General features: G+C 43.0%; 2 protein-coding genes across 2 annotated transcripts in view; both read right to left on the reverse strand.

The window, feature by feature from the left end:
* LOC137436150 (uncharacterized) overlaps positions 1–26,762 on the reverse strand; it is a 216,288-nt gene that overhangs the window by 79,261 nt on the left and 110,265 nt on the right. The window lies entirely within an intron of this gene.
* LOC144888239 (general transcription factor II-I repeat domain-containing protein 2-like) lies at positions 21,924–25,392 on the reverse strand. Its single transcript, XM_078765987.1, has 2 exons — positions 25,262–25,392; positions 21,924–24,210 (listed from the first exon to the last, which is right to left on the reverse strand). Exon 2 carries the CDS (start codon positions 23,951–23,953, stop codon positions 23,051–23,053), a length of 903 nt encoding a protein of 300 aa, XP_078622113.1. The 5' UTR covers positions 23,954–24,210; positions 25,262–25,392; the 3' UTR covers positions 21,924–23,050.

Genomic DNA, 26,762 nt, shown 5'->3' on the forward strand with positions numbered 1-26,762 from the left:
AAATGTTTCCTCCTGGCACACCTCCAATGGAGATCAAATTTGTGCAGCCTCTTTCTAATGGTAGACTCGTGTACTTTGACATCAACAGTGGCAAGAGCTACCTGTAGGTCCCGTGATGACATTCTGGGGTTCTTAGAGACTTCTTTCAGCATCTTGCGATATGCTCTCGGGCTGAACTTGCTGGGGCGGCCTGGCTTGAACAAGTTGGCAGTTGTTTGGAATCTTCTCCACTTGTAGATGATCTTTCGGACAGTCGAATGATTGATTTCAAATTGTTTGGAGATCTTTTTAAATCCCTTCCCAGACTCGTCGGCATCTCTAACCTTCATTCTGAAGGCCTCAGAGAGTTGTTTTTTTTGATCTAGGCATGGTGACGCCGCACACTTCAACAACAAAGAGCAAACCAAACTAAATGTCTGAGGTTTAAAGAAGACAGGTTCCTCCGAGATCCTCTCTAACGATGTTCTAATCATTTGCACCTAAGCTGGTGCACCTGGTTCTAATTTCAGGTATTTGAAGTAGGGATAAATGTAGGGGTGTACTTACTTTTTCCACATGCGAAATTTGCATTTATGTTTATTTAAATTATACAATGGACTACAAAATGTAAATGTTTCATGATATTTGTTATATTATATCACCTTTATCTATCAATATTGTTGAAATGAAGATCAAATAGCTGTATGTTGAAATATGTTGAAAAAGTCAAAACTTTACATGGGGTGTACTTACTTTTTCACATGACTGTACCCTAACTACTAAATGGTATCCCTATCCAGGTCATTCTATCCTCTTCAACTAAAGTATCAAATAAGCCCGGCTACAAGAAATGCACAATGCTAGGGTCCATAGCAAGATGATTTTGACAGCGGCTCCTCCTTCTGACTTCCCATCTATTTATCTGGTAAATTTGTCATTTGCTTGGCATTGTTTCTGGTAAATTCACGAGGTGGGTTATTGGATAATTCTCTTAAGTTTCATGAATATGAGGGTGGATCACCGAAAAGGGTACACGTGTATTCATTCCACAAGGTACACACAGACCTTGTTTTCTGGCCGAGTTTCTCATTTGCTTGTTTGGGTATCAATGTACTTATTGGCAGGTAAATCGTCTCAGACAGTGAGTGCTGTTGTGAAGCGAAACAACAGCAACACCAAGCATATCGGCGACATATCCGGGCGACAAGACGGACGAGTGATCAGGCTACATGTTTTGACCAGTTTGGGCTCCGTTAGCAACCTGGCTCAGCCCGTTCCCATTATAAACCTAGAAGACGGCGCTTGTAGTGGAGGCTATCTTTAGAAAAGTGCGTCAAGCAAATAATTCCTCATGTGCATTGCTTCATGTTTGGTTCGGCAGGCAACACACACACACACACACACACACACACACACACACACACACACACACACACACACACCCTTTTTATTATAGGAAGTAGAATGTCAACCAAATAGGACAATTACAATTTGCTGAGATGAAGGATGTAACTCTTGTGCAATTTATGCTGAAGAGCTTAATTTAGACAACTAGTGAGGTACCCGTGCTATGCACGGGTGGGAGGCCAGAAGCAAACAGCCAATGCAGAAACGGCGAATGCTAAAGTATGAAACCAATAATTTCCACATTCCTGTAGCACCTTGAGTCACACGTCAGACATGGACAGCAAGTTCGTGAAGGACTTCCATGAAAAACGTACCCGTTGGCAAACAAACAGGTACATTTCTTCCATACCCAGTCATTGGCGAATCTGCATATAGCGATCCGCGAATTCATGTAAAGAAAGTAGAAACCGTCCCGGCATTTCGTCATTCACTTGAACTCCATATCTCTTTTTTCATTCGAAACAGCATAATTCCAATCACAAATGAAATAACATTAATATAAAAAATAAACTTTGAACAACATTCGTGACATAAACAAATATTTAAATCCTGATGTGAAGTTCCGTACGGTTGGGTGAACACAATTACGAATTCAAAATCGTAATTGTATTCACTCAATTCCAATCATCAATTGATACTTTAACAAAACGATTAACACGATTAACGTTTCACGATTTAACATTACGATTGAATGACGGTTGTATTTGGATATTATCAAACCCGCGCATTGCCGTCATCTGTCCACTTCCGCATTCGCGGCAGGTTCATAATTGTCATAAAAATCTAAACAGTATTTGTAAAATTTCAATAAAAGCTACATCACCGTTCATATCGGTAAATATTATTCCATCGTGTTTGGAAAAACTGGAAAATTGGAAAACTTGGAAAAACAATATAGCCTATTTTACTCCCAGGGCTCCGAGGATTACCCACCCAAAATATCGTTGCGATTGGTTCAGCCGTTTTTGCGGTACCTTCGAGCGGACAGACAGACATTTGGTGAATTATAGTGAGATTAAGGCGCCATGCAGAAAATCAATTCTTCCACTGGAGAAACGTTTAAAAGAAAGACTGTACTTGAACCGAAGATAAATCGCCACCATCAGACCAAGCACCAGAAAGTGTTACAGAAATTAAAACAGCAATGATTCACAAATCCTGTCAAATCAACTAGAAATGTAAAACAGCAATTGGGAATTTCTGGCAAAACAGCGGATGTTGGAAGGAGACCCCATACACCATTACTGGTATATGATATCCATGTTGTATTACAATTGACACAAAGGCCACGAGTTCTCATGGGCGCTGAAGGTGGAGGTCGTATCATTGTACAACTCAAAATTCCATGATACACATTGAACTTCCTGGCACCCCCTGTGAATGAGATCACTTATGGAGCGGAGCATTCTTCATGAAAATCTAAAATGTCCACGATATCAGGAAGTGCGGGCTAGCAGCACATTTAAATGTACATTTTACTGACAAAAGGACAGCGAGCGTCATAAATCGTCTCCCATACGTCTACCACTTCGTCACAGGCATACCATTCGTGTCACACTTCACGTGCCAACCATTCCACCTTCCCTTCCTTTCCTACAGCGTGCGAAGGCAAAAAGACAGTATACAAGACACTGCAGATAAACGAGTAGGCAGGATCCAAACACACCCCCAACACACCCCCAACACACACCTCTTCATCCCGCCCTTTGACAACACTGCCAAAGACGCTTCGTGGTTCGGCCGAAAGAGGGCCTTGCATGGTTTTAATGGCGATTCCTAAAGGCAGGCTCTGTCCCATATAAATCTCAAGGTGGTGGTCATCTTCAGTTTAGTTAGCTGAGAGCTATTAACGGCTGTTGTATTACATATGATATTACAAAAGTTCAAACCACTCTTTGTTTGTTTTGGCCTCATTAGTTGTGTGAAGCAAAACAAGAAAAAATATTATTATAATGGAGCAAACGTATATGGCCTATAGAAGGTCTACACCACCTTTCAAAATTTTCACCTTTTGTTGTCTTGTAGCCTGGAATTAAAATGCATTAAATCAGTCTTTTCCACCTTTATTTATACATCGTAACCCACAACTTCCAAGTGAAAAACAAATTCTACAAATTTCAGAAACGTAATTAAAAATACAAAACTAGGTTATCTTGGTTGGATAAGTGTCCACGCCCTGAGTTAATACTTGGTGGAAGCACATTCGACAGCAATCACAGCTGTGTGTCTGTTGGGATTGGTCTCTACAAACTTTGCACACCTTGATTGCGCAATATTTACCCATTCTTCTGCACGAAACTGTTCAAGCTCAGTCAAGTTGCGTCGGACCGTTGACGGACAAAAATCTTTAAGTCACCACATTTTTTTCGATTGGATTTAGGTCAGGGATCTGATTGGGCAACTCAAGAACATTTCTCTTTTTGTTCCTTATCCACTCCAGTGTAGCTTTGTCTGTGTGCTTCGGGTCGTTGTCATGCGGAAAGGTGAACTTCCGTCCCAATTTCAGCTTTCTTGCAGAAGGCAGCAGGTTTTCCTCTAGGAATTTTCTGTATTTTGCTCCATCCATATTCCCTTCTATCCTGACAAGTGTCTCAGTCCCTGCTGATGAGAAACATCCCCATAACATGATGATGCCACCGCCATGCTTCACAGTAGGGATGGTGTTCGTTGGGTGACGGGCTATGTTGAGTTTGCACCAAACATAATGTTTTGCATTGAGGCCAAAACATTCCATCTTGGTTTCATCAGACAACGAAACGTTTTACCACATGGCTTCAGAATCTCCGTCGTGGATTTTTGCAGACCTCAAACGGGACTGAAGGTGGGCTTTTTGAGTCATGGCTGCCTTCTTGCCACCGCCCCTCCTCCCCCCTAAAACCCAAAACACACAAAGACCATTAAAGACCATGAAGACCCTTAAGAGCCCAAAGACTGGTAAGACACTTTAAACCCATTAGACCAGCTTGGACCCTTGACCATTTAGAGCCTTAGACCACTTGGACCGGCCTGAACACGAGAGGGTCTTCCTTCAATGGGGGGCAAGTCCATGTCCTCTATTATAAACACCACTGGGGACATAGTGAAGCAATTCGATTAATGAACAGGATTATATAATTTAATTGATACATGTGATGGCAATCATAGAGTGGAAATCATATGTGAGAGAGTTGCAAAGAGAGTGACAATCATATGTATGGGAAAATTGCCTACTCAGTTAGGGTCACCCAGATAGCTCAGATGGCAGAGCACTGGTACGGTTTTCCAGAGGACCTGGGTTATATTCCTGGTCTGGGCATGTAATTTTACCACATATACACAAAGAATTAAGTTAAGCACCCCCCCCGTTTTTTTACAACCTCGCACATTACAAGTTTGTTGTCGTCAAAACAGTGTAATATACCCATGATATTGCTATATTTTCTGGAGAAGTGATATTATGGTCACATAAAAACATAACAATCATGCCGTTTTCAATATTTTATTCTGAATAATTTAAGGTGAAATTTTTTGGGAATTTTAGGCATATTTTCACCTCAATTTAAGTATGGAGCTATAGGTCCATCACGGACAGTGTGGATGACGTTTATGTTTTCTAACGTACAGTCATTGTTCTGAGAAGACCTCTAGTGATCTTTGCGTCAATAACGTGTGTAGGACCCACGTGATCGGATCACTGACTCAACCAATCACTTTTTTTCACTTTGATCACTCAATTTCATCAATGGATAATTGCTAATGTCATACCAATCATTATTTGATCTCACATACCTTAGAATATATGCCAATGTATACATATACACAAAGAATATATATTAGGGGGTGCTTACCTTAATTCGTTGTGTAGGGGTGCTTAACTTAATTCTTTGTGTATATATCAATTGAAATGTCAATGCAAAGATATTTAACCTATATTAAGAATTTTTTTAACGAATAAATGAGAAGCATATTTACCTTTGATTTCATGACGAATGATAACACCTCTTCATTCCCATACCCACTACAACTTGACCCCACAAAATAAAATGGATAAGTTTAGTTCTACTCCAGGAAGCGGATGCAAAACTATAACAATTTCACGCGAAGCATATGAGATTTCTCAAATATCTTCAGAAATTGGTCACCTTATGAGAGAACAAGGCGATAAACCAAAAATATTGTTGTAGTCAAAAACATACTTCAAAATCAACTATTAAACTTAAAAATAATTACAAAGTGGAATTTCGCAATTGATAATTCATTTAGAAATATTGGATTCTCCTCAAAAAAGATTGAAACTAATGGGACATTTTACAGTGATAATGTCATTCAAATATCCTCAGGCAGAAATTCAGTATTAATTCATTGTTAATTAAGTGATGGGAACCGCTCTAGCAGGGAAAATGGCCTTAAAATGCCTGTTGTTGTTGTTGTTGTTGTTGTGTTAATTAATTGATGGTGCTTATAAAGATAGAATAAGAACAAATACAATAATTTAATTCAGTGCATTCTCAACCGCAATTGGTTATAAATTCAAGATGGAACCAAAAAAATCTGGTTTATCTTCCTGTGTCAGGAAAAACCATATACAGAGTAAATTTTAGGATTACCGACCAAGGCAATCATATGATTTACTTTAATGGAGAAATTATTTCAATGAGAATTCACCTACAAAAAATTTTCTAATAAATAAATACGATGGTTATTGTGAGAAAACACGAGTTGGAGAAATATAAAATAATTACGAAAGATGGGAATGGGATGTTCCTTTCACCATAAAATAAGGGTGAATGTATGTTTCTTGGTAGAGGATACTATAAACCGAAAAGACAACCTGATATAGGACATCGATTTAGAAATAGAGGTGATGGGATAATTGATAATGTAATGGGTATTGTTTCAACAACTCTTAAACAAAAAGACCTAATGGGAAATGTAGCAGGTGCTATAAAGAATATAAAAGATGGTCAAAAGGAGTCTCAAAAATTACAAGCAATAAAATAAATTAAGAAAGGTAAAACTCAACTATCTCCGCAAGAACGGCAAAAATAATTCAAATACTTGGGTCAGGGTTTCAAAAGTTTTAACAACTTTTTTTAACGAAATAAATACAAGTATGGAAGCGATTGATAGTATCTATGATTTGGATGATAGCCCTGGTGGAACCCTGGTGAATTTGGATGATAGCCCTGGTGTTGGGCTAGTGGCTAGGGTGCCGGCTTAGGATCTTAGGATCCTGGGTTCGAATCTCGGTCGATCGCTGAATTAACGCCAGGGGGGTTGACTCAGCCTGTCATCCTTCCGAGGTCGGCTAATTGAGTACCAGTTCACTGGTAATTCCCTGTTTGTCGTTAAAGGCGGCAAAAAGGGTTGGCGTCAGGAAGGGCATCCGGCCGTAAAACATTGCTTCAAAAAAGGGGACCGAAAAACGACAACAACCACGGTTCCCGAAAAAGGCCAACCCCCGCTTTGCGGGGAAAAATGGCCTCTAAAGGTGTTTTTATTTTATTTTAATGATTTGGATGATACGATTATCATCCCAAACTCGACTAAAAAGGAAGACTATTGCAAGGTAAATGCTAAAACAGGAACAAACTGGAACAAGCACAGATACATTCAAAGTACTCCCACCCCCATGCCAAATAATTAAATATCCTACAGCCGCACCCGGCAATATCCTATTGCCGCACCCGGCAATACCGCAATGCAGCTCATAGAGACTATGTTGGGAGGGAGAGGTGTACAATAATTGATTGATTAATTGCATAATTAAAATCAATAAAAGATTATCATAAAATATTTTCATAATCAATTGGCTCATAGCATAACTAAAGCACTCATGCTTCATCCGAAGATGTATCTTTTAGAAATTTAATTCAATAAATCATCAATAAAAAAACAAATAATTAATTGATTAATCAATAAATAATTAATCGATTAAATGATGAATCAATAAATCAAAAACATGCTTTATGGCCACATCACCTGGTCACTGTCATGTCCAAATATTAGCTTCCTAGCTCAAAAGGTGCCTGACATATTGCCCAGATGAGAAAGAAAATAAATAAATAATAATCATAAAAAAATTAAATAGTTAATCAATTGGCTCATAGAATACATAAACCACCACCATTTCATCTGAATCTGTAACTTAATTTTTTTTTTTAATTAAGTCATTCATGGAATAATTAAATAATTGATCGATTAATTAATTAATCAATAAATAAAAAATACCTTTTACAGCCAAATCACTTGGTCATTGTCATGTCCAAATATCAGCTTCCTAGCTCAAAAGGTGCCTGAGATATTGCCCAGATGAGAAAGAAAAGAAATAATTAATTAATAATGAAAAGAAATAAATAATAATCATGAAAATATAAAATAATTAATCAATTCGCTAATAGAACACATAAAGCACCACCATTTCATCCAAATCTGTAACTAAAAAAAAATAAATAAATTAGTCATTAATCAAATATTTAAATAATTAATCGATTAATTGATTAATCAATAAATCAAAAATAGCCTTTGCAGTCAAATCACTTGGTCATTGGCATGTCCAAATATCAGCTTCCTAACTCAAAAGGTGCCTGAGATAATGGTCAGAAGAGAAAGTAAATGTTTAAGTACTTAATTAATCGCTAATAATTAAATAACTCATCAATTAATTGATTAATCAAAAAAGAAAAAATAGCGTTTTTGACAAAGGACTTACTCACTATTGTGCCGAAATTTCAGTTTCCTAGCTCAAAGGATGGCTGAGATATCGCCCGAACAAACAAACAAGAAAACAAGTACAGATACATTCAAAGTACACCGCCCCCATGTCAAATAATTAAATATCATACAGCGCGGCATTGCCGGGGCACCTCAGGTGCCCGGCAATAACGCAGTGCAGCTCATAGAGACTGCATTGGGAGGGAGAGGTGTACAATAATTGAGTGATTAATTGCATAATTAAAATCAATAAAAGTTAATCATAAAATATTTTCTTAATCAATTGGCTAATAGCATACATAAATAAACCATGAGTGCTTCATCCAAAAGATGTATCTTTTAGAAATTTAATTTTTAAAATCATTAATAAAAAAAAAAAAAATTAATTTATTAATCGATGAATAATTAATCGATTAAATGATTAATCAATAAATCAAAAATATCCTTTATAGCCACATCACTGGGTCACTGTCATGTCCAAATATTAGCTTCCCAGCTCAAAAGGTGCCTGAGATATTGCCCAGATGAGAAATAAAATAAATAAATAATTAATAATGAAAATAAATAAATACTCATCATAAAAAAATTAAATAGTTAATCAATTGGCTAATAGAATACATAAACCACCACCATTTCATCCGATTCTGTAACTTTAAAAATATTGATTAATTCAGTCATTCATCGAATAATTAAATAATTAATCGATTAATTAATTAATCAATAAATCAAAAATAGCCTTTACAGCCAGATCACTTGGTCATTGTGATGTCCAAATATCAGCTTCCTAGCTCAAAAGGTGCCTGAGATATTGCCCAGATGAGAAAGAAAATAAATAAATAATTAATAATGAAAAATAAATAAATAATAATCATTAAAAAATTAAATAATTAATCAATTCGCTAATATAACACATAAACCACCACCATTTCATCCGAATCTGTAACTAAAAAAAAAAAATTGTCATAAATCAAATAATTAAATAATTAATCGAGTAATTGATTAATTACTTATTTATTGATTAATTGATTAATCAATAAATCAACAATAGCCTTTGCAGCCAAATCACATGGTCATTGGCATGTCCAAATATCAGCTTCATAGCTCAAAAAGTGCCTGAGATAATGGGCAGAAGAGAAAGGAAATGTATAAGTACTTAATTAATCGCTAATAATTAAATAACTCATCAATTAATTGATTAATCAAAAAACAAAAAATACCATTTTTGAGAAAGTACTTGCTCACTATTGTGCCGAAATTTCAGCTTCCTAGCTCAGAGGATGGCTGAGATATCGCCCGGACAAACAAACAAGAAAACAAGAAAGCAAGAAAACAACCAGAGTGAAAACTGAGTACTCCCTTTCAGCGTGCGTCATTGCCGAGCCCCTTCGGTGCCCGGCAATGACGTTATGCAGCGCCTGGAGATGGCACAGGAAAGGTGCGGTGTACAATACAAACGGGACAAAAAGTTTTGAAAGAAATAAAATCAACAAACTTACTTAAATATTGGCGAACGTTTCTTGTTGTGTAAATTTAAATTCACTAAGGCAGGAGTAACACTAATGCTCCACTCGTAAATTATTTATTCTGGAAAATGTTTGATACTGTTCATTTGTATATTGGAACTCAACAAGTTGAAGCGGTTGACTATGTCTCTGCCACATCTGCAATGATAAAATTTAAACGATATTCGTTTAGTGATAGAATGGGCAAGGGAAATGTTGAAGGTTTTATTCCTGAAATACGGCAATGGGATTTTGTCACACACATCGAATCGATTCTTCCTCGTCACACACCCAACCTCTCCACCAAGTTTCGTCCAAATCCATCCATAAATTTTTGAGATATCCTGCTATGTATAGTTTTTGGCCCGATCTCCCAATGGTGAAGAATCACTGAAAAATTATAGTAGCCGGATCCGAAACCGGATCTTCACCAAAATCTAATCCTTTCGTCATTGTCACATACGCTACATCTCTGCCAAATTCCTTCCGAATCAGTCCACACCTTTTGAGATATTATGTTCACAAACAAACAGACAGGTGTGAAAACATAACCTCCATCCACCTTCGGTGGCGGTTCTTAAAATAGTTTTACAATGGCAGTTCCCCTCAAAGGTATATTTGGATTTTGTGATTACGATAAAGTTTTCGATGGTCTAAAAATTAGATTTCAACTACAAAGGAATGATAAAGAAAATAGACTACTTTTTGGTGTTGCTAATGCTTTCGCTGCTCAGAATACATTTGTTATTGATGAAATGAGTTTGTATGAAATGGCAGTTGTTATTGAGCGTTTCAATCACACTTCAAAAGAGAGCTTGTTGAAGAGATTTCCTGAACTCAGTTCTCCACAATGGGTATTTTTAATTTAGGATATCGTACATAATAACAACAATACAGTTCATTCTTCAACAAAATCAAAACCATCGGAAACATTTACAAAATTAGAATACAAAAAGGAAGATAACTTGAAAAAGCCAAAGTTCAAAGTTGGTGATATAGTGTTGTCAGAATATATTGGTGGAAATAACACTTTGAGAAAGGTTATACCAAGAGGTGGAGTAATGAACATTTTAAAATCGTTGATGTAATGGATGCAGTTCCTTGGACTTGTAAATTGTATTTTTTATTTTTGTATAGAAAGTCTAGGCTCGTGTAAGAGCTAACACATGAAGCACAAAAACATGAACAGAAATATATAAAAACATATAATGAATGGAGCGGGAGACAAGAGGGGAAGAGAGAGGGAAGTACACAAGTACAACAGTCGAGAACAGAGACATCAGTAGATCTGTGGAAGGGAGAGGGCTGGTGGGGATAGAAGTTGGTCCGTGTTGTCAGACAGCGAGATGTAAATGGAGTCATCACTGCTTGGTGGATGGTACCACACACACATATGAACAAAAGGTGGGAGCGGAGAGGAAGCCGTAGCCAAAGGTACTCCTGGGGGTGAGGTGGAAAGAGGGCAGTGCATGGAAAGTGAGGAAGAGAGTTTTTGATAAAGATAGCCACCCCACCACCAGGCCGAGGCTCAGGTCTATCATACCGGAGGAGGGAGTAACCAGGAAGAGATATTAAGGAATCAGAGACATCTTGAAGGAGGAAAGTTTCTGTTAAGCAGATTAAATCTGTTTTGTCAGAAGCAACGTGTATGGAGAGATCAGTCAGGTTTGAGTGAATGCCCCAGATGTTTGAGGTCCATAACATAAAGGAAGAGGGAGGGGGAGCATCGGATACAGGAGTGGGGAGGAAGGGGTAGGGTAAGATGAGAGAGGAGAGGGGGGGCGGGGTAGGGAGAGCTGTTGACAGTGTGTCGGATATTGCAGAAGAGCTAGGAGAAGGGGAAAGATGAGAAGGACAAAAGGTTAGATGGTGATAGGATAAGGCATAGTGAGGAGTTGTTTGAGGTGGGGCAGAGAAAAGTAGAAGGTTGGACGAGGTGGAAGAATGAGTTGGAAGGGTGAAGATGTGGGGAGGAGGCAGCTTTGTGGAGGAGTTAAGAGGAAACATTGAAGAGGAGGGGTGAGATGGGAGAATTGATGATGGGAGAATAGTGAGGAAGGAGATTTAAAGGGGAGGGGGTGAGGGAGGAGGGTTTAAAGTGAAGAGAAGGGGGAGGTTGAGGGGAGGGTTGATTTAAAGGGAAAAGAGATTTTAGGTTCATTTTATTCACAGGAATTACAAAAGACAAAATAAATAAATAATGTCCCCCATACTTCAAAGCAAATTATACCCTTGGGAGTAATAGGTTGATGCTTCACTCCCCTCCACTTATACACCGCTGCGGACACACGAGGACCAGGTCTGTGGTGTAATTCTAAATTCTAAAGAAACGGTAATTCTAAATGGGAATTCTAAGTGGGGATTCTAAAGGGTAATTCTAAATGGGAATTCCAATGGGTAATTATAAATGGGAATTCTAAATGGTACTTATAAAGGGTAATTCTAAATGGGAATTCCAATGGGTAATTATAAATGGGAATTCTAAATGGTACTTACAAAGGGTAATTCGAAAGGTTAATTCGAAACGGTTTCAGAATCATTGGAATCTCCCACGATGAAGTCAACTCCGAGGGCCTTTCACTCACTCACCGCAGGCAGGTTGGATGGTCTTTCTGTCTTCTACCGACTCCTCTCTGGTCTAGCTCCCCCAGCTCTATCTGTGCTCTTTCCCCCAAATATTCCCGCAGGTCGCACAAGATCTGCCTGCAACCCTCTTATGGTTAAACTGCCAAAATCAAGACTCTCAACTCACCTTCACTCTTTCATTCCTCTTTTCTCCCGCCTCTGGAACAAAAGTCCTCACTCTATTCCATCCCACCCCTCCCTCCAGATCTTTAAAACAGCTGTTCATCACCATCTCTTATCTTCCCCCATCTGAAACGTTGATCATTTCTACCCCCATTAATTCACTCCAGATCCACTTGCTTGAAATTCCGCCTTCTTTCCTGGAAGTTCTAGCAGTGTCCATGTGTTTTATACCTCTCCCACCTCCCCCCTCCCCGTGCCTCATCCCCCAAGCCCTCTCCCTCCCACAGATCTCCCGATGTCCCTGTTCTCCACTGTTTGACTTGTGTGCCTCCCTCTCTCTCTCCCCATCTTGTCTCCCACTCCCTGTATCTTATGTTTTATGTGTCAGTTTGTCTTTTTTTGTGATCAATGTTAGCTCTTACACGAGCCTCGATCTTGTATACCAAAAAAAAGAAAAAGGAAAAGGGTTATAAAGTGCAATTCCAAACAGGAATTCTAAATGGTAATTCTAAAGGGTAATTCTAAAGGGTTCCAAAGTGTAATTCAAAATGGGAATTCTAAAGGGTAATTCCAAAGGGTAATTCCAAAGGGTAATTCCAAAGGGTAATTCCAAAGGGTAATTCCAAAGAGTTCTAAATGGTAATTCTAAATGGGAATTCCAAAGGGTAATTCCAAAGGGTAATTCTAAAAGGTAATTCTATAGGGAAATTATATAGGGAAATTCTAAAGGGAAATTCTAAAGGGTAATTCTCAAGGCTAATTCCAAAGAGTTCTAAAGGGTATTTCGAAATGGTAATTCGAAGTTGGATTTCTAAAGGGTATTCTAAAGGGTAATTCTATGGGGAAATTATATAGGGACATTCTGAAGGGTAATTCCAAAGGGTTCTAAAGTGTAATTCTGAAGGGTAATTCCAAAGAGTTCTAAGTGGGATTTCTAAAGGGTAATTCCAAATGGGAATTTTCTAAATGGGAATTCTAAATGGTAATTCTAAATGGGAATTCTAAAGGTTAATTCTCAAGAGTAATTCTAAAGGGTAATTCTAAAGGTATTGAGGACACTCAAAATTGTAATTGTATGGAGGACTTTCTGAAACCTCCTATCTACCTTTCTACACCCACTGGGACCCCAAAACGTTCCACAGAAGGTTATTATATTTCCGTTTAGTAAAATATGCAACTGTAATGGTTACTAAACACGTCCCCCTGTAATGTGACCAGATGCTCAGCTCTGATTAATGAACATTTGTGATCCCAGACAAACAAACGCTGTTCCAGACGGCTTGCCTTACGGCATAGGTCGGCAACAGGCGGCCCGGGACAGAACTGGCCCGCCAGCAATAATATCTGCCCAGCAGATTATTTTGATAATCTGCAAAATACATATATATATATATTGTTACGGTCCGCGGATTAGGATGTTATTTTTACCAAGCGGAGGTATAACCGCGGCCGAACTGTTCTTCCCCGATTCACCCGATTTACCCAAACGTTGGCCGTATCGCGCCACAGCTACTCAATCTGGAAAACTCTAAAGCGACCGAATGCAAAGAGGAAGAAGATGTACAGAAGAGTAACTGGGTTTATTATTATTTACACACATAAGCAAAAAGAAAGCAGTCACGTTTATTTACAGGGGACTTGAGATGCAGGTGACACAGTGCAAATTACTAGCTTATACTGACTTAGTTTACTACCCAGGACAGAACAAACAAAACAAACTCACGTAGGCAAAATGGGGAACTTGCAGGCAGGAATGGCTGGAAAGGATGAGCAGGTGGGATCACAGGGCACAGCGAGCGGGTCCACTCCGGGCGGGAAGCGGGGGGGCCGGCGGCTCCTTGTAATCCGCTTTACAGCGCACACCGCCAGGGCTTCACGCGGCTGGTTGAAACGGGGCTGCACTCCTCTGCTGTATCTCTCGTGTAGCTTGCTTCGTAAAAGCTCCTCGGCTTTCTCTTGAACCCTTCCTTTTCGTGTACCTCTCCACGCAGCTCAGCTCAGCCTTTCTCTCACTTCTCTCCAGCCCATCTGCTTGGGGGACACCCCGTGGCGGGTTATATAGGCCCCGCCCCTCAACCTTTGCGAACCTCCCCCCAAACGCTCTTCCTCCGCCCTCTCAAACCAAACCCCTCGTGCTCGGTTGGTTGTTCGGGGCTGGCTCACTCCTCCCCTCTATGACGAGGTGGAGACACGCCCTTCTTTCCCAACCCTGCCTCGTGGCCAATGGTGGTTGAAGAAAACCGCCCAAAATGCAGTTGGCCATTGAAATGAAATGAAAGGGGATCTACTCTTATTTCACTTGGTGCAATGGAGTATTTAAATTAATGGGAGACACAGCCTTACCCTAAGACACATAATAAGATATAAGCTACTGAACAAGGGTTTTATCGTGTCCTGCAATGTGGTGTTTATGGAATAACTACCGAGACGCCCTTTGACCTTCACACTACGGAGGTATTTACAAGGAATCATTACATTTTACAGAGGGTGATATTTACAACAATTTACTATACAATACAACACAATAAAAAAACACAATCCTCATATCCGCAACACTGCACCCTCCTCCTCTTAGGCACGTCCCGGGCCTACAACTTTAATTTAGTGTGACACGTAGGTGTAGTTCCCTCTACTTTTAACCTGACCCTGAGTGCGACAGTTTTAAAACATAAATAAATGTGTCCCGCTGCTCCATTGCACCCTGCCTAACAGACTCAAGCCCACAGTTAACCAAATTGTGGAATGGTCTTCAAACTACACACTGATGGTGGGGAGCATTATTTACAGTTGACACTACTTTTATTTACAAAACTAACCCAGGACCTGTGATTGTTCTTTCTGGGGGGGAGACAGTCTGCTCTGCATCGACGCACCAGGAAAGCACTCAAAACGCACCAACACACCCTCAAGCACCAATCGGTGCAGTCACCACAGTTCATCAGTGTTCATGAATAATCAAAATAAACCAACAACCCCTAACCCTGCAGGTGGTCTCTTGCTCTTCGGCTCCCTCTGCTGGCTATTATTATTTCTCTTCCAGATGTTGTCTTTTTCCTTTGCTGGCGGCCTATTTGTAATAAAGTAAAATGCACCCAACGTGTCCCTTTTATTTTCTTTATTTATGGCCCACAGGGCCGACTAGTGTGGTTCACCTGTGGGGCATCGGTGCCCTGTGGCCAAGGTCCGCCAGCAAGATTTCCGGCCCTCATGGCCGGTTCCAGCAGAGGGGCCATGCCCCAACCCATGGGGTCCATAAGTGGTGCTCGGCCACTGACATGTGGTCCATAATGTGGTGCATCGATGCAAACAGCTGGTTCTGGGAGTTCCGGGCGCACAATGGCTGACTCGCGCACGCTCCCCTCGGCGCCCAATGGCGCACAGGTCATGTGGGAGACAAAAGGGGGACAAGACAAATGAGCGAGGGGTAAGGTCACAAGGGTACACATCAAACAAGGCAATGCAAGGCGAAATGCGTACGGAGGGCGAAGTGAGAAAGCTCGTCCCTACCGTACGTCACCCCCCTGTCACCTACACTACCCTTGCCCTTACCCCATATGTACAAAATCTACACATTACAAATTCGTCGCTACTGTCACGTCTTCCCCATATTTCCCCTACACCAAATTCGTCTCCACAATCCCTCTATCCAAAATTTGCCATCACCAAATTCATCATCAATCCTCATAAGGAGGAAGAGATGGAACATCAAGCACAATGTCACACCCACGTCATGATGCGTCTCACAATCCAAAACATTTGCACATAAAAATAATAAAAACAACCTGGCATGGTGTGGAGTACCTGTCACCTCAGGTGAGTGGATGCAGATGGTGCGAGGAGACTCCAATCCTAACTATCCTCTAAATGACTTTAACACACGTTACACTACCCGGGGTCTTTCCCTGCCAATCCATTGGCCAACTTACACTATGGGTTCTAAAAACCAATTCCCATTGACCAAACTGTGGTGCTGCTCAATTTGGGGTCTCACTCCCCCGATTCATCTCCCGGTGCCCTTGCACAATTTCTGGGCTGTGACGTGTAGCTCTCCCAGCAGGTCTACCCACCTGCACACCTCCACCACTGCAGTTGCCACCCGAGCTTACCTAGCTCCTCACCCTAACCTCACTAACTGGGGAAGGCCCCTCCTGGCTCTGTCACCCCACTCGGTGCCCTCTGGCACTGGGCTAACCGGGTCCATCCTCCGGATCCTCGGGCCCCATCCACAACAACTACTACCGGCTCCCAGAGCCCACCTGCGGCCTCACCTGGCCGACATCCTCACAGTGGTGGAGTGCCCAAACCAACTACACACACTAACAGGCTACACGCCCAGCCATTTCCACAACACTAATGCACCCATCCAAACATCATTCTTCCACCCGCACCACAGATGCCAATATCCAACCACAATTTACCTATACCCTCTACCTAACACTTACACTACCCTCCCCGGGTATTCGTGATGGGGGTCCACTCTTCCCCCATTCACACCTTCGCACCATCCACTCCACTCCACAGTTTCCCTCCTACTCACTCCACGACCATCCATTCCAATACTCCATATACTCCACACTCCATGTATTCCACACACCTGTTGGTGCACACCTGTGCACTCACACCTGGTGCCACCTGCACCCTCCTTCCTTCCTGGACCATTTGGTCAATACAACTCACATCACCATCACCATCACTCAAACACTGCTCCATCCACCTGTCCAGTTGCACACCTGTGCAATCACACCTGTTCCTCACACACTTTTCACAATACACTTCTATACACCTCCAACACTCACACGGCATCATCTCATCTACCTACTCCCCTCTGAAACTTGCGCTTCCCAGTCGTCCCTTTAAACTATTGCGCTCCCTTGTCATTATCATCCAACCTAATCTACCTGCGTCCCCACTACAGGTATCATTGTCACTAACTAACCTTACCGTTACCTAATGTCATCTTGTCTAGATCCCTACACATTATCCAAACCCTCCCGGGCTAGTTTTCACTGCCATAAACCCCATAAGTCTAGTGCTCCTTTGCCCCCCGCTGTGAGGGATGGTGGATTGGCCATCCCATCACATGGGGCATCTCTTACTATAAATTTTGCTCGTCAAATTTCAACCAATCAAAAATTTGCCAGTCACTCTACCAATCCTCTGCCAATCATCACTCTGCCAATCCTTTGCCAATCATCAAATTTTGTTTTTCTATTTTCGGGGCCAAAACACTATTCTCGTCATCAGTCTTCTCACTAGTGCCTCTCGGTGCGCCAATTCTCTTCCAAAGCTCGGCTTCGTAAAGCCGAGCAATGAATGCGGGTTGTTTGGTGCCAGCGGCTGGATACGTCCCGCATTCGGTGCAGGGACGGGGGCTTACCCGGGCCGAGATCCCACGCACCACCTCGGCACGGAGCCATCCCATGGCCCGATCTCGACCTGCCGGAATGCCTTAACAAAAAGGGGTCGCCATGACGACCCTTCCTATCGGGCTGCCCGCTCCGCCTAGTGGAGCACGGACGCGGCCGTTCAAAGTGATGCCCAGCGTGGATCGCGTACAGCGGTCCTTTCGAACCCGCCGTGGTTCGGATCCCCGCTGGTCCTCGCGGCACGCGAAGCTGCGCGACACGCACCGAGGGCCGATTCGGCTATAAGTCGTTCTAACCTCTAACCCGGTTACCGTCGATGCTTCACATGCATGCTTACACCCCGCAGCCCGTTCCTTGCTCAAACATCCAGCTGTTCCCATGCTCCTCGTCATTGCACCTTCTCTTACACACCCAGGTACACTCATTCCGCTTACAGACTTGGTCACACACCTGACCACCGAACACCTTGGCACACATTCGTTGTTCGCACACCTCACCAACACACCTCTTCGCGCCCCCTCCTCGGTCACCTCCTCTGTGACAATCACAGGTGTGCTCTCACTCGCACACCCAACCACGTGCCTCACTACTAATTCCAGCGTGCATTCCCACACACGCTCTACCATTCCAGGTGTGCTTCCTTGCATTCCAGGTGTACATCCTCTCTCACCTGTCACAACCAACTCACGCTCCGTGTCACTCTTACTACTCTCACCTCCACTCTGGACAGCGCCCTCACCCTTACTCTCGACAGTGCACTCTTTCCTCATGCACCTGTCCATTACACACCTTTCTCGCGCACACTCTTGTGCACACTCTCCCGTTACACCCTCTGTAACACTCACCACAGGTGTGCATTCTTCCTTACTTTTGACAGCGCACTCTTTCCTCATGCACCCGTCTGTTACACACCTTTCTCGCGCATCCTCTTGCGCACACTCTCCCGTTACATCCTCTGTAACACTCACCACAGGCATGCATTCTCCCTCACTCTTGACAGCGCACTCTTTCCCCATGCACCTGTCCGTTACACACCTTTCTCGCGCATCCTCTTGCGCACATTCTCCCGTTACTTCCTCTGTAACACTCACCACAGGTGTACACTCTTTCGTTACATCCTCTGTAACACTCCTCACTACGCGCTTCCATGTGCTCCCTCGCACACGCGCTACGACCGACTCACTCTCGACAGCACACTCACTCCTCGGCGCGCATTTTCCTCACACACCCCAGAGTCAGACATTCTCGCACACCTCCTCTTTCGCACACCAGACCTGTCGCACACTTCACCAACGGCCTCTCACGAACACCCGGGTCTAAATCAACCCCCAAGCCGACTGAAGCTCCCCTCACATCATATACATTTCCTCGTATATCGCCACTCACCTCCGCACCTCGTCGTCGCACCTCCTTCACCACCTGCAAACTCTTTATTTGGTTAGTGAGCACATCATTATGAGTTGAGCACCGACCTTGTACATATTCCATCACCTCCTCCTTTATCTCCCTCTTAGTTTCTGGCCGTCCCTTCTTAATTTCACTCACCTCTTCTTCCACTTCCTCTAATTTTTGCTTCACCTCTTTTATTTCCCGGTGCGTCTCCTCAAGTTCGTCCTATAAGGCTATCTTGACCGTCTCTATTGCGTCCTCACCTGCCGGTCCTTCGTCTCCATTATCTCTGTCACCTCGTCCAACCTCGTTGTCAGTCCCTCACGTACCATCTGACATTGCCTCTGTGTCGCTATCAAGTCATTTTTAATGTCGTTTTGTGTCGCTTTTAACCCTCCTAGTACCGCAGTGTTCCTTTGAACCTGCTCCGTTAGTTCTTTTTGTCCCTCCGTCAGCTGTTCCACCTCCTCCGTCAGGTCCTCTATGCCCCCTTGTAACCTCGCCGTATTATTCCTCACTTCTTTCTCCATACGCTTTTCACCTCGCTTTACCTCCTCGCGTACCCCCGAGACCTCCTCACTCACACCTCGTCGTATCTCCTCTTTCATCTCCTCCATCTCTTTTGTAGATGCCACCCTCATCTGTCCCAATTCATCCCTCTGAGCATCCAATTTACTTTCTAACCCGATTTTCACCTCCTCTATCTGGTTCCCCATCTGTTCGATTTTACGGGCGGATTGCTCCCCTATTTCCCGCAATTTGTCTTCCATCCTATTTTCTAACCACATTAACCCATTTTTCACCCCCTCTAACTGATTCTCCTGGGCAGCCATTCTATTTTCCACCCCCGTTAACCCATTCTTTACCTCTTTTATCCCGTTGTCTAACCCCTCAAATTTAGCTTCTAGCCGTTCCTCCATTTCTCCCATTTTGCCCCCCATTTTGCCCCCCAATCGCTCGCTATCAGCCCTCGCTTCGTCCCTCATTACCCCCATACTGTTTTTCAAACCTCCAATTTGGTCTCCCATTTTGGCTTCTAGCCTGTCCATAAGGGCCCCCATTTGTAACATAAAAAGGTCCGAATCCCCCAGCGGCGCTGCTACGGTCACGGGCGCGGCTAGATTTGGTGCCGCTGTAACCGCTTGCGCAAAGGCGCCATTTTGCGCGCCTGAAACCTCGTGCGCGAGAGCGCCATTTTGTGCACCTGATACCCCCTCAACCACATCCTCCATATACATTTCCCCGAGGTCCTGGGTCGATTCCACCCCGTCTATCTCTCCCACCGGCATCCTGTCGCCTTGACCAGCCATGGCGCGATTTCAAAATTCGGGTTTTCCTTTAAAAACAAAACAATTTCCAGCAGCTTGTAATTTTGAGCGCGTTAAGCGTGCTTCGGGCCTCGTATCCCACTCCTGACACCAATTTGTTACGGTCCGCGGATTAGGATGTTATTTTTACCGAGCGGAGGTATAACCGCGGCCGAACTGTTCTTCCCCGATTCACCCGATTTACCCAAACGTTGGCCGTATCGCGCCACAGCTACTCAATCTGGAAAACTCTAAAGCGACCGAATGCAAAGAGGAAGAAGACATACAGAAGAGTAACTGGGTTTATTATTATTTACACACATAAGCAAAAAGAAAGCAGTCACGTTTATTTACAGGGGACATGAGACGCAGGTGACACAGTGCAAATTACTAGCTTATACTGACTTAGTTTACTACCCAGGACAGAACAAACAAAACAAACTCACGTAGGCAAAATGGGGAACTTGCAGGCAGGAATGGCTGGAAAGGATGAGCAGGTGGGATCACAGGGCACAGCGAGCGGGTCCACTCCGGGCGGGAAGCGGGGGGGCCGGCGGCTCCTTGTAATCCGCTTTACAGCGCACACCGTCAGGGCTTCACGCGGCTGGTTGAAACGGGGCTGCACTCCTCTGCTGTATCTCTCGTGTAGCTTGCTTCGTAAAAGCTCCTCGGCTTTCTCTTGGACCCTTCCTTTTCGTGTACCTCTCCACGCAGCTCAGCTCAGCCTTTCTCTCACTTCTCTCCAGCCCATCTGCTTGGGGGACACCCCGTGGCGGGTTATATAGGCCCCGCCCCTCAACCTTTGCGAACCTCCCCCCAAACGCTCTTCCTCCGCCCTCTCAAACCAAACCCCTCATGCTCGGTTGGTTGTTCGGGGCTGGCTCACTCCTCCCCTCTATGACGAGGTGGAGACACGCCCTTCTTTCCCAACCCTGCCTCGTGGCCAATGGTGGTTGAAGAAAACCGCCCAAAATGCAGTTGGCCATTGAAATGAAATGAAAGGGGATCTACTCATATTTCACTTGGTGCAATGGAGTATTTAAATTAATGGGAGACACAGCCTTACCCTAAGACACATAATAAGATATAAGCTACTGAACAAGGGTTTTATCGTGTCCTGCAATGTGGTGTTTATGGAATAACTACCGAGACGCCCTTTGACCTTCACACTACGGAGGTATTTACAAGGAATCATTACGTTTTACAGAGGGTGATATTTACAACAATTTACTATACAATACAACACAATAAAAAAACACAATCCTCATATCCGCAACAATATTTTTTTTTTTTTTCAATATTGGACAGTCCCACATATAGGCTATATATGTCCAAATAGAGATTCTATCCCGACCTGAAAAATGCTTATTATACGAATGACAGGCACAGACTCACGAAACAGGCAGCGGGCTGCACTGTGATGCTGAACCCCTCATAATGGAGTCATTAAGTAGGATGTGGACAGCGCCTGGTGCGGAAATCGCCGACATGCGGTGTGTGGTATGAAAAAAATAACACCAGTTCAGTTAATCATTTAAACTTTATTTTTAGGATACGAATTTGATACGAAAAATTTTTAGGATATAAAATTCAAACATTAGGGATACGAATTAGAATGAGCCATTCATTAACTAAATTCAAAATACAACTTGGCTATTAAATACACAACCCAACGACAACTCACTTAATGTGAAAACTGACATCTTCCATCGGTCACAATTTTTTGGATGTCTGGTGATATGGACGTCACTTTGATCCGCAGGCAGTTCTCCAGGTTTTTATTCGTCAATCGATTCCTCTCGTGCGTCTTTATCACATTCATTGATGAAAAGGACGATTCGCATGTATAGTTGGAAGGGAACATTGTGAGCACATAAAACGTGAGTCTCTTGATCATGCTGTACTCCTCTGAGCATGCCACCCAAAAGGCACTCACCGACTCCGCACTTCTGAGCGCATCGCTGACCAGGGAGGTTGTTTGGAAATCAATTAACTCCATTTGTAATGCAGCCTCATCCAAAGAGGGTATAATTTTTTTTCGCCAGGGAGGAGAAGTCTCCACTTGGTCGGACTGTGAGAGGGTCACGTACAAAGGCAATGATGTCCTTTGGGATAGAGTAGCCCTCAAACGTCGAAGTGAAGTTGACCTGTAGCTGCTTGATGAATTCCACCATTAACTCTGCCACTTGTCCCGGTGCCTGTGCTTTTAGTGTACTGAAATGTAGAAGCCTGCCAGTTGATATGTCTGACTCTAACAACTCCAGCTTCCTCGTGAATGATTCGAGCTTTTCAACCATGTCGACTATGGTTTTGCCTCTCCACTGTAGCTGTAGGTTAAGCTTGTTTAGGTGGCCAAATATATCCGCTAAAAAGGCAACATTGGACATGAACTTTTCATCTCTCCCAAAAGGGCAAGGTGGTCAGCTGCTGCCTTAATCTTGCTCAATCCAAGGGATGCCTTGACCTCATCCAGTAGCGCACAGAAGCGGTCCACGCTTTACCTTCGCTCAACCAGCGCACGTAATTATGTAGCAGCAGGTCATCGTGGGTGGCCTCTTCTGACTCAGCCACAAGTTGTCGGAAAAGGCGATGCTGGGTGCTTGATGTACCCCTGACAAAATTAATGACACGCATCACTTTATCCATAACTTCCTTTCGCTCACCACCTGAGTCTGGTGCAAAGGACACTCTGGTGGATGAGGCAATGCAGCCCATGCATTTGGGGGGCGAGCTCCTTCAACCTGCTCACCAGACCTCTGCGCTTTCCCACCATAGCAGGAGCGCAATCTGTCACGATTAGGTTAATCTTCTCAAATGACAATGAATGAAGCCTAAACAACTCTTCCAGTTTAGTAAATATAATGTCCCCAGTGCTGTGCCCTTCTAATGGGATAAAAGACAGCAGCTCTTCCCTGAACACTTTTCCATCAAAATATCTAACATAGACGCATGACTGGGCTACATCTGTGTTGTCAGTGCTCTCCTCACTGGCTAGGAAAAAGTAATTGGCCTGACTGAGACCCTCGATAATAACTCCCTGCACAGCATCCGATAGTGCCTCTACGCGGCGGGTAGGGGACCTCGCAGAGAGGGGCACCTGTTTCACTGAGGCAATGATACCATCCATCGACTTGTCGGTTGTCAGTTCCTCCAAAACTGTCACCATAACCTCCTTGAAAACCTCTGCATCAGTGAACGGCCTGTTGTGCCGTGCGAGCACCCAAGACGCCTTGAGGGACGCACTTGTCACTTTCTGTTGGGATGTGAGGCCTCGCACTAGTATCATGCTGCTGTGCGCATAGCTTGCTGTCAGTGCATCAATTTTGCGCTTTCGTGCCTCTGACTGGAGCGGAAAAGCCACTTTGAAGGTGCCATGCTTCGTCTTGTGGTGCCGTTTAATGTTATATTCCTTGCAAGCCACAACAACTTTGTTGCAGATAAGACACAATGGCTTAGCGTTGACGAAACTAGGTAGGATGAACGCATAGCTCTCTTTCCATTCTTCTTTGAATGTCCTGTTTTCACTGTCAACTTTCCTCTTTAGACTTTTGGATAACGACATTTTGTCAGGAAAAATTCAAGGAAGTCAATAAATCAATAAACAAACAGAAAATCACAGCAGTAAATGTATATATTACAATGGCTCGGTAGAAACACAGGCACGATCTGGCAAGGAACAGACAGAATGAGGGCGCATAAATAGCTGAGACCAAACAATTAACAAATGAGAGACAAGAGGTGTGATTGGACATGGAATGCACGGGGAAGATTGAAAGGAATTGCACGGGGGAGATTGAAAGGAATGTGGGAGCAGCCAACCTGCAATGACAGGAGAAACAGAGTTAGGCGGAGCCAAGATGCACATGGTGACAGAAACATAACAAACACACGTGGTCACACCACACACACCTCACCAGACAGAACAACGAACACATATAAAAGCTATCAGACAGAAGTCCTGACACATTTTTCTTTTGCTAACTACCAGGTTAAATGTTTAGCTAACTTCACACTCAAGTAGGCTGCAGACAACGTAATAGCGTACCCTCAGCGCACAAACAATCAAAACAATAATAATGCTACGTTGTACGTGTGGGAGGAGCGGGGTCACTGAGGCCAATGAACACAGTAAAATCCGAGTGTTAATTTAACTCTGAGAGTGAACAAATGGACCCAAGAGGGTCCATTTGTTCAGTTTCAGAATTAAATTAACTCACATTTTACAGTGAATAATACTGAGGGTAAAAGTATGCCAAACAATATTATTAGAATAAGCTGGCTCTGCTAAATGGTCAGTCCAGGTGATGTGTCGTGCGTAACAGAGAAGCAGTCAGTCCTCAAAATTAAAATGATACACATTTATTATTTACAATATGGAAATCCAGTCTTTGCATCTCCCACACATGCATGTCTTATAAAGCGGTCTGTAACTGCAAGTTCCAGTTCAATTTTTTTATCAATCAATTTCTTAAATTAGCCATTAATTATGTTCTGGCCCGCCACCTAGTGGCTTAGAAAAAAATTGGCCCGAGGCCAAACTTACTTGCCGACCCCTGCCTTACTCCCCCATTATGGCTCCCCCATAAAAATAAAGAAACATGGAAGCGATAGCAAAACCCAGGCATCTCACGCTAACTCGTGGCACTTTGTACTTCCTGTGACTTTGACCTCATTATTAATTAGTCTTCTTCATATTCTGAAAATAAAGCTTTGTTGAAACTTGATGGCAAAATCTCAAATGCTAAAAAACGTTGCGGCATAAAGGAAAATAAATCATCCACAACCATGCTACCAAAGGAAAAGATTGATGGGCCCCAATCCCACCCATCAAAGTGATGGACAACCAGTGTAATTTTCATCTCCATCTCACCGTTGAAGAAAAGAAAGAAGGACTTTGCACCAACGTTGGACCCAAAAAGATGACGAAAAGCTGCTTGTAGAGATGGTCACCAGAGCCCAACCAGATGGAGTTTCCGCATGTTGAGTAGTTTTCACTTGTACACTGCATAGCCGATAAGAACAACAAATTCATCATTTAGGCCCATTGGTCCTGGTTGACCTTCAGTTTCATGAATGCACCGTATTTAAGAGAGAACTGTTTCACTGAAAATTCACGAGTTATTTAAAATAAAAAGTTCACAACACTAATGAAAAGGACTGAGGATGGCAACACTTGAATTCGTAAAGAAGCTGTTTGCATATTAACCTTTACAGAGTTGTTACAAACCTGTTTCTATTTCCAATTACAATTCCGTCCTGAAACACAAAGACGAACATCTAAATTGAAAAAAAAACCATGTGTGGATCCAACATAAACGTCGGATGCCAGCATCACGTTTTAGAGGCACAATCTCAGCTCAGGGAAGGGAGGGGAGAAAGAGAGATTGAATCGTCAATATGGATTCAAACATCAATAAGAGCATCTATTGACTATTCAACCTGGTGGTCCAGATGCCCCTGGTTTGGGGAGCTTTTGTGCCTCCGAGTGGGGTTACTGAGGTTCCTGCCTCTCACGGAGGACCTCCTCTCACAACCCTTCTTGGGAATTCTACAAATAACCCGGCCCAACTTCAGATAGCACTATGGCAGATCTGAGGAGATACGAGGAAGAGGCAGGCCTTTCTGAAAGGTTCGCTGACTTGTGCCATCGAGGAAGCCACCTCAATTACCCATGATTCTCGTTTGGCAGTTTTCCATAGAGGGTGCCAGGATAAAGAGGTGGATCTGGGTGTTGCCCCTTCAGCAGGCTGATTTCCTCATCTCCCTATTTGATAAGGCGTTAACTTTCGCCACAATTAGCAATTACCACACAGCTATTGTGGTGTGTTACAAAGATTTCCGAGAAGGTTTTTCAGTTACATAATCGGTTATCCTGACCAAACTTTCCAAGTTCTTCTGAAGAGGCCTTCATTGAAATAGCTAGTTCTTTTTTTCTTCTTTTTTTTTTGAAATCGCCCCAAACAAGACATAAAGCCACTCTAAGGGGAAAAGGGAAGGTTAGAAATAGATAAGGATAAAGCAAAATAAAAATAAATAAAGAAAGAAAACATAGCAGGAAAACATCCAACAAACAGGAAGTAGCATTAGAGTAACAGCTTCTAACAAGAAAGTATTAGAAAAAAAAAAAATTAGCATTTTTTCCATTGTCTAAGGCTGGAAGAGGAGCTAGACACACACACACACACACACACACACACACACACACACACACACACACACACACACACACACACACACACACACACACACAAACACTACTGCACAACCTCGACACTTGCAGATTCCATGGATTCGCGGTTCAATGGGCACAAAAACCATACCCCACCAGCCGCGCACATAACAATCCTAAAACCATCTTCCACACGCCACGC

Source organism: Myxine glutinosa, chromosome 11, assembly GCF_964187855.1.
Source record: "Myxine glutinosa chromosome 11, kmMyxGlut1.1, whole genome shotgun sequence".
NCBI classification, from domain to species: domain Eukaryota; kingdom Metazoa; phylum Chordata; class Myxini; order Myxiniformes; family Myxinidae; genus Myxine; species Myxine glutinosa.

Excerpts from the sequence above, each read along its gene's own strand:
- LOC144888239 (XM_078765987.1), bottom strand. The coding sequence starts at position 23,953 with ATGTCGTTATCCAAAAGTCTAAAGAGGAAAGTTGACAGTGAAAACAGG.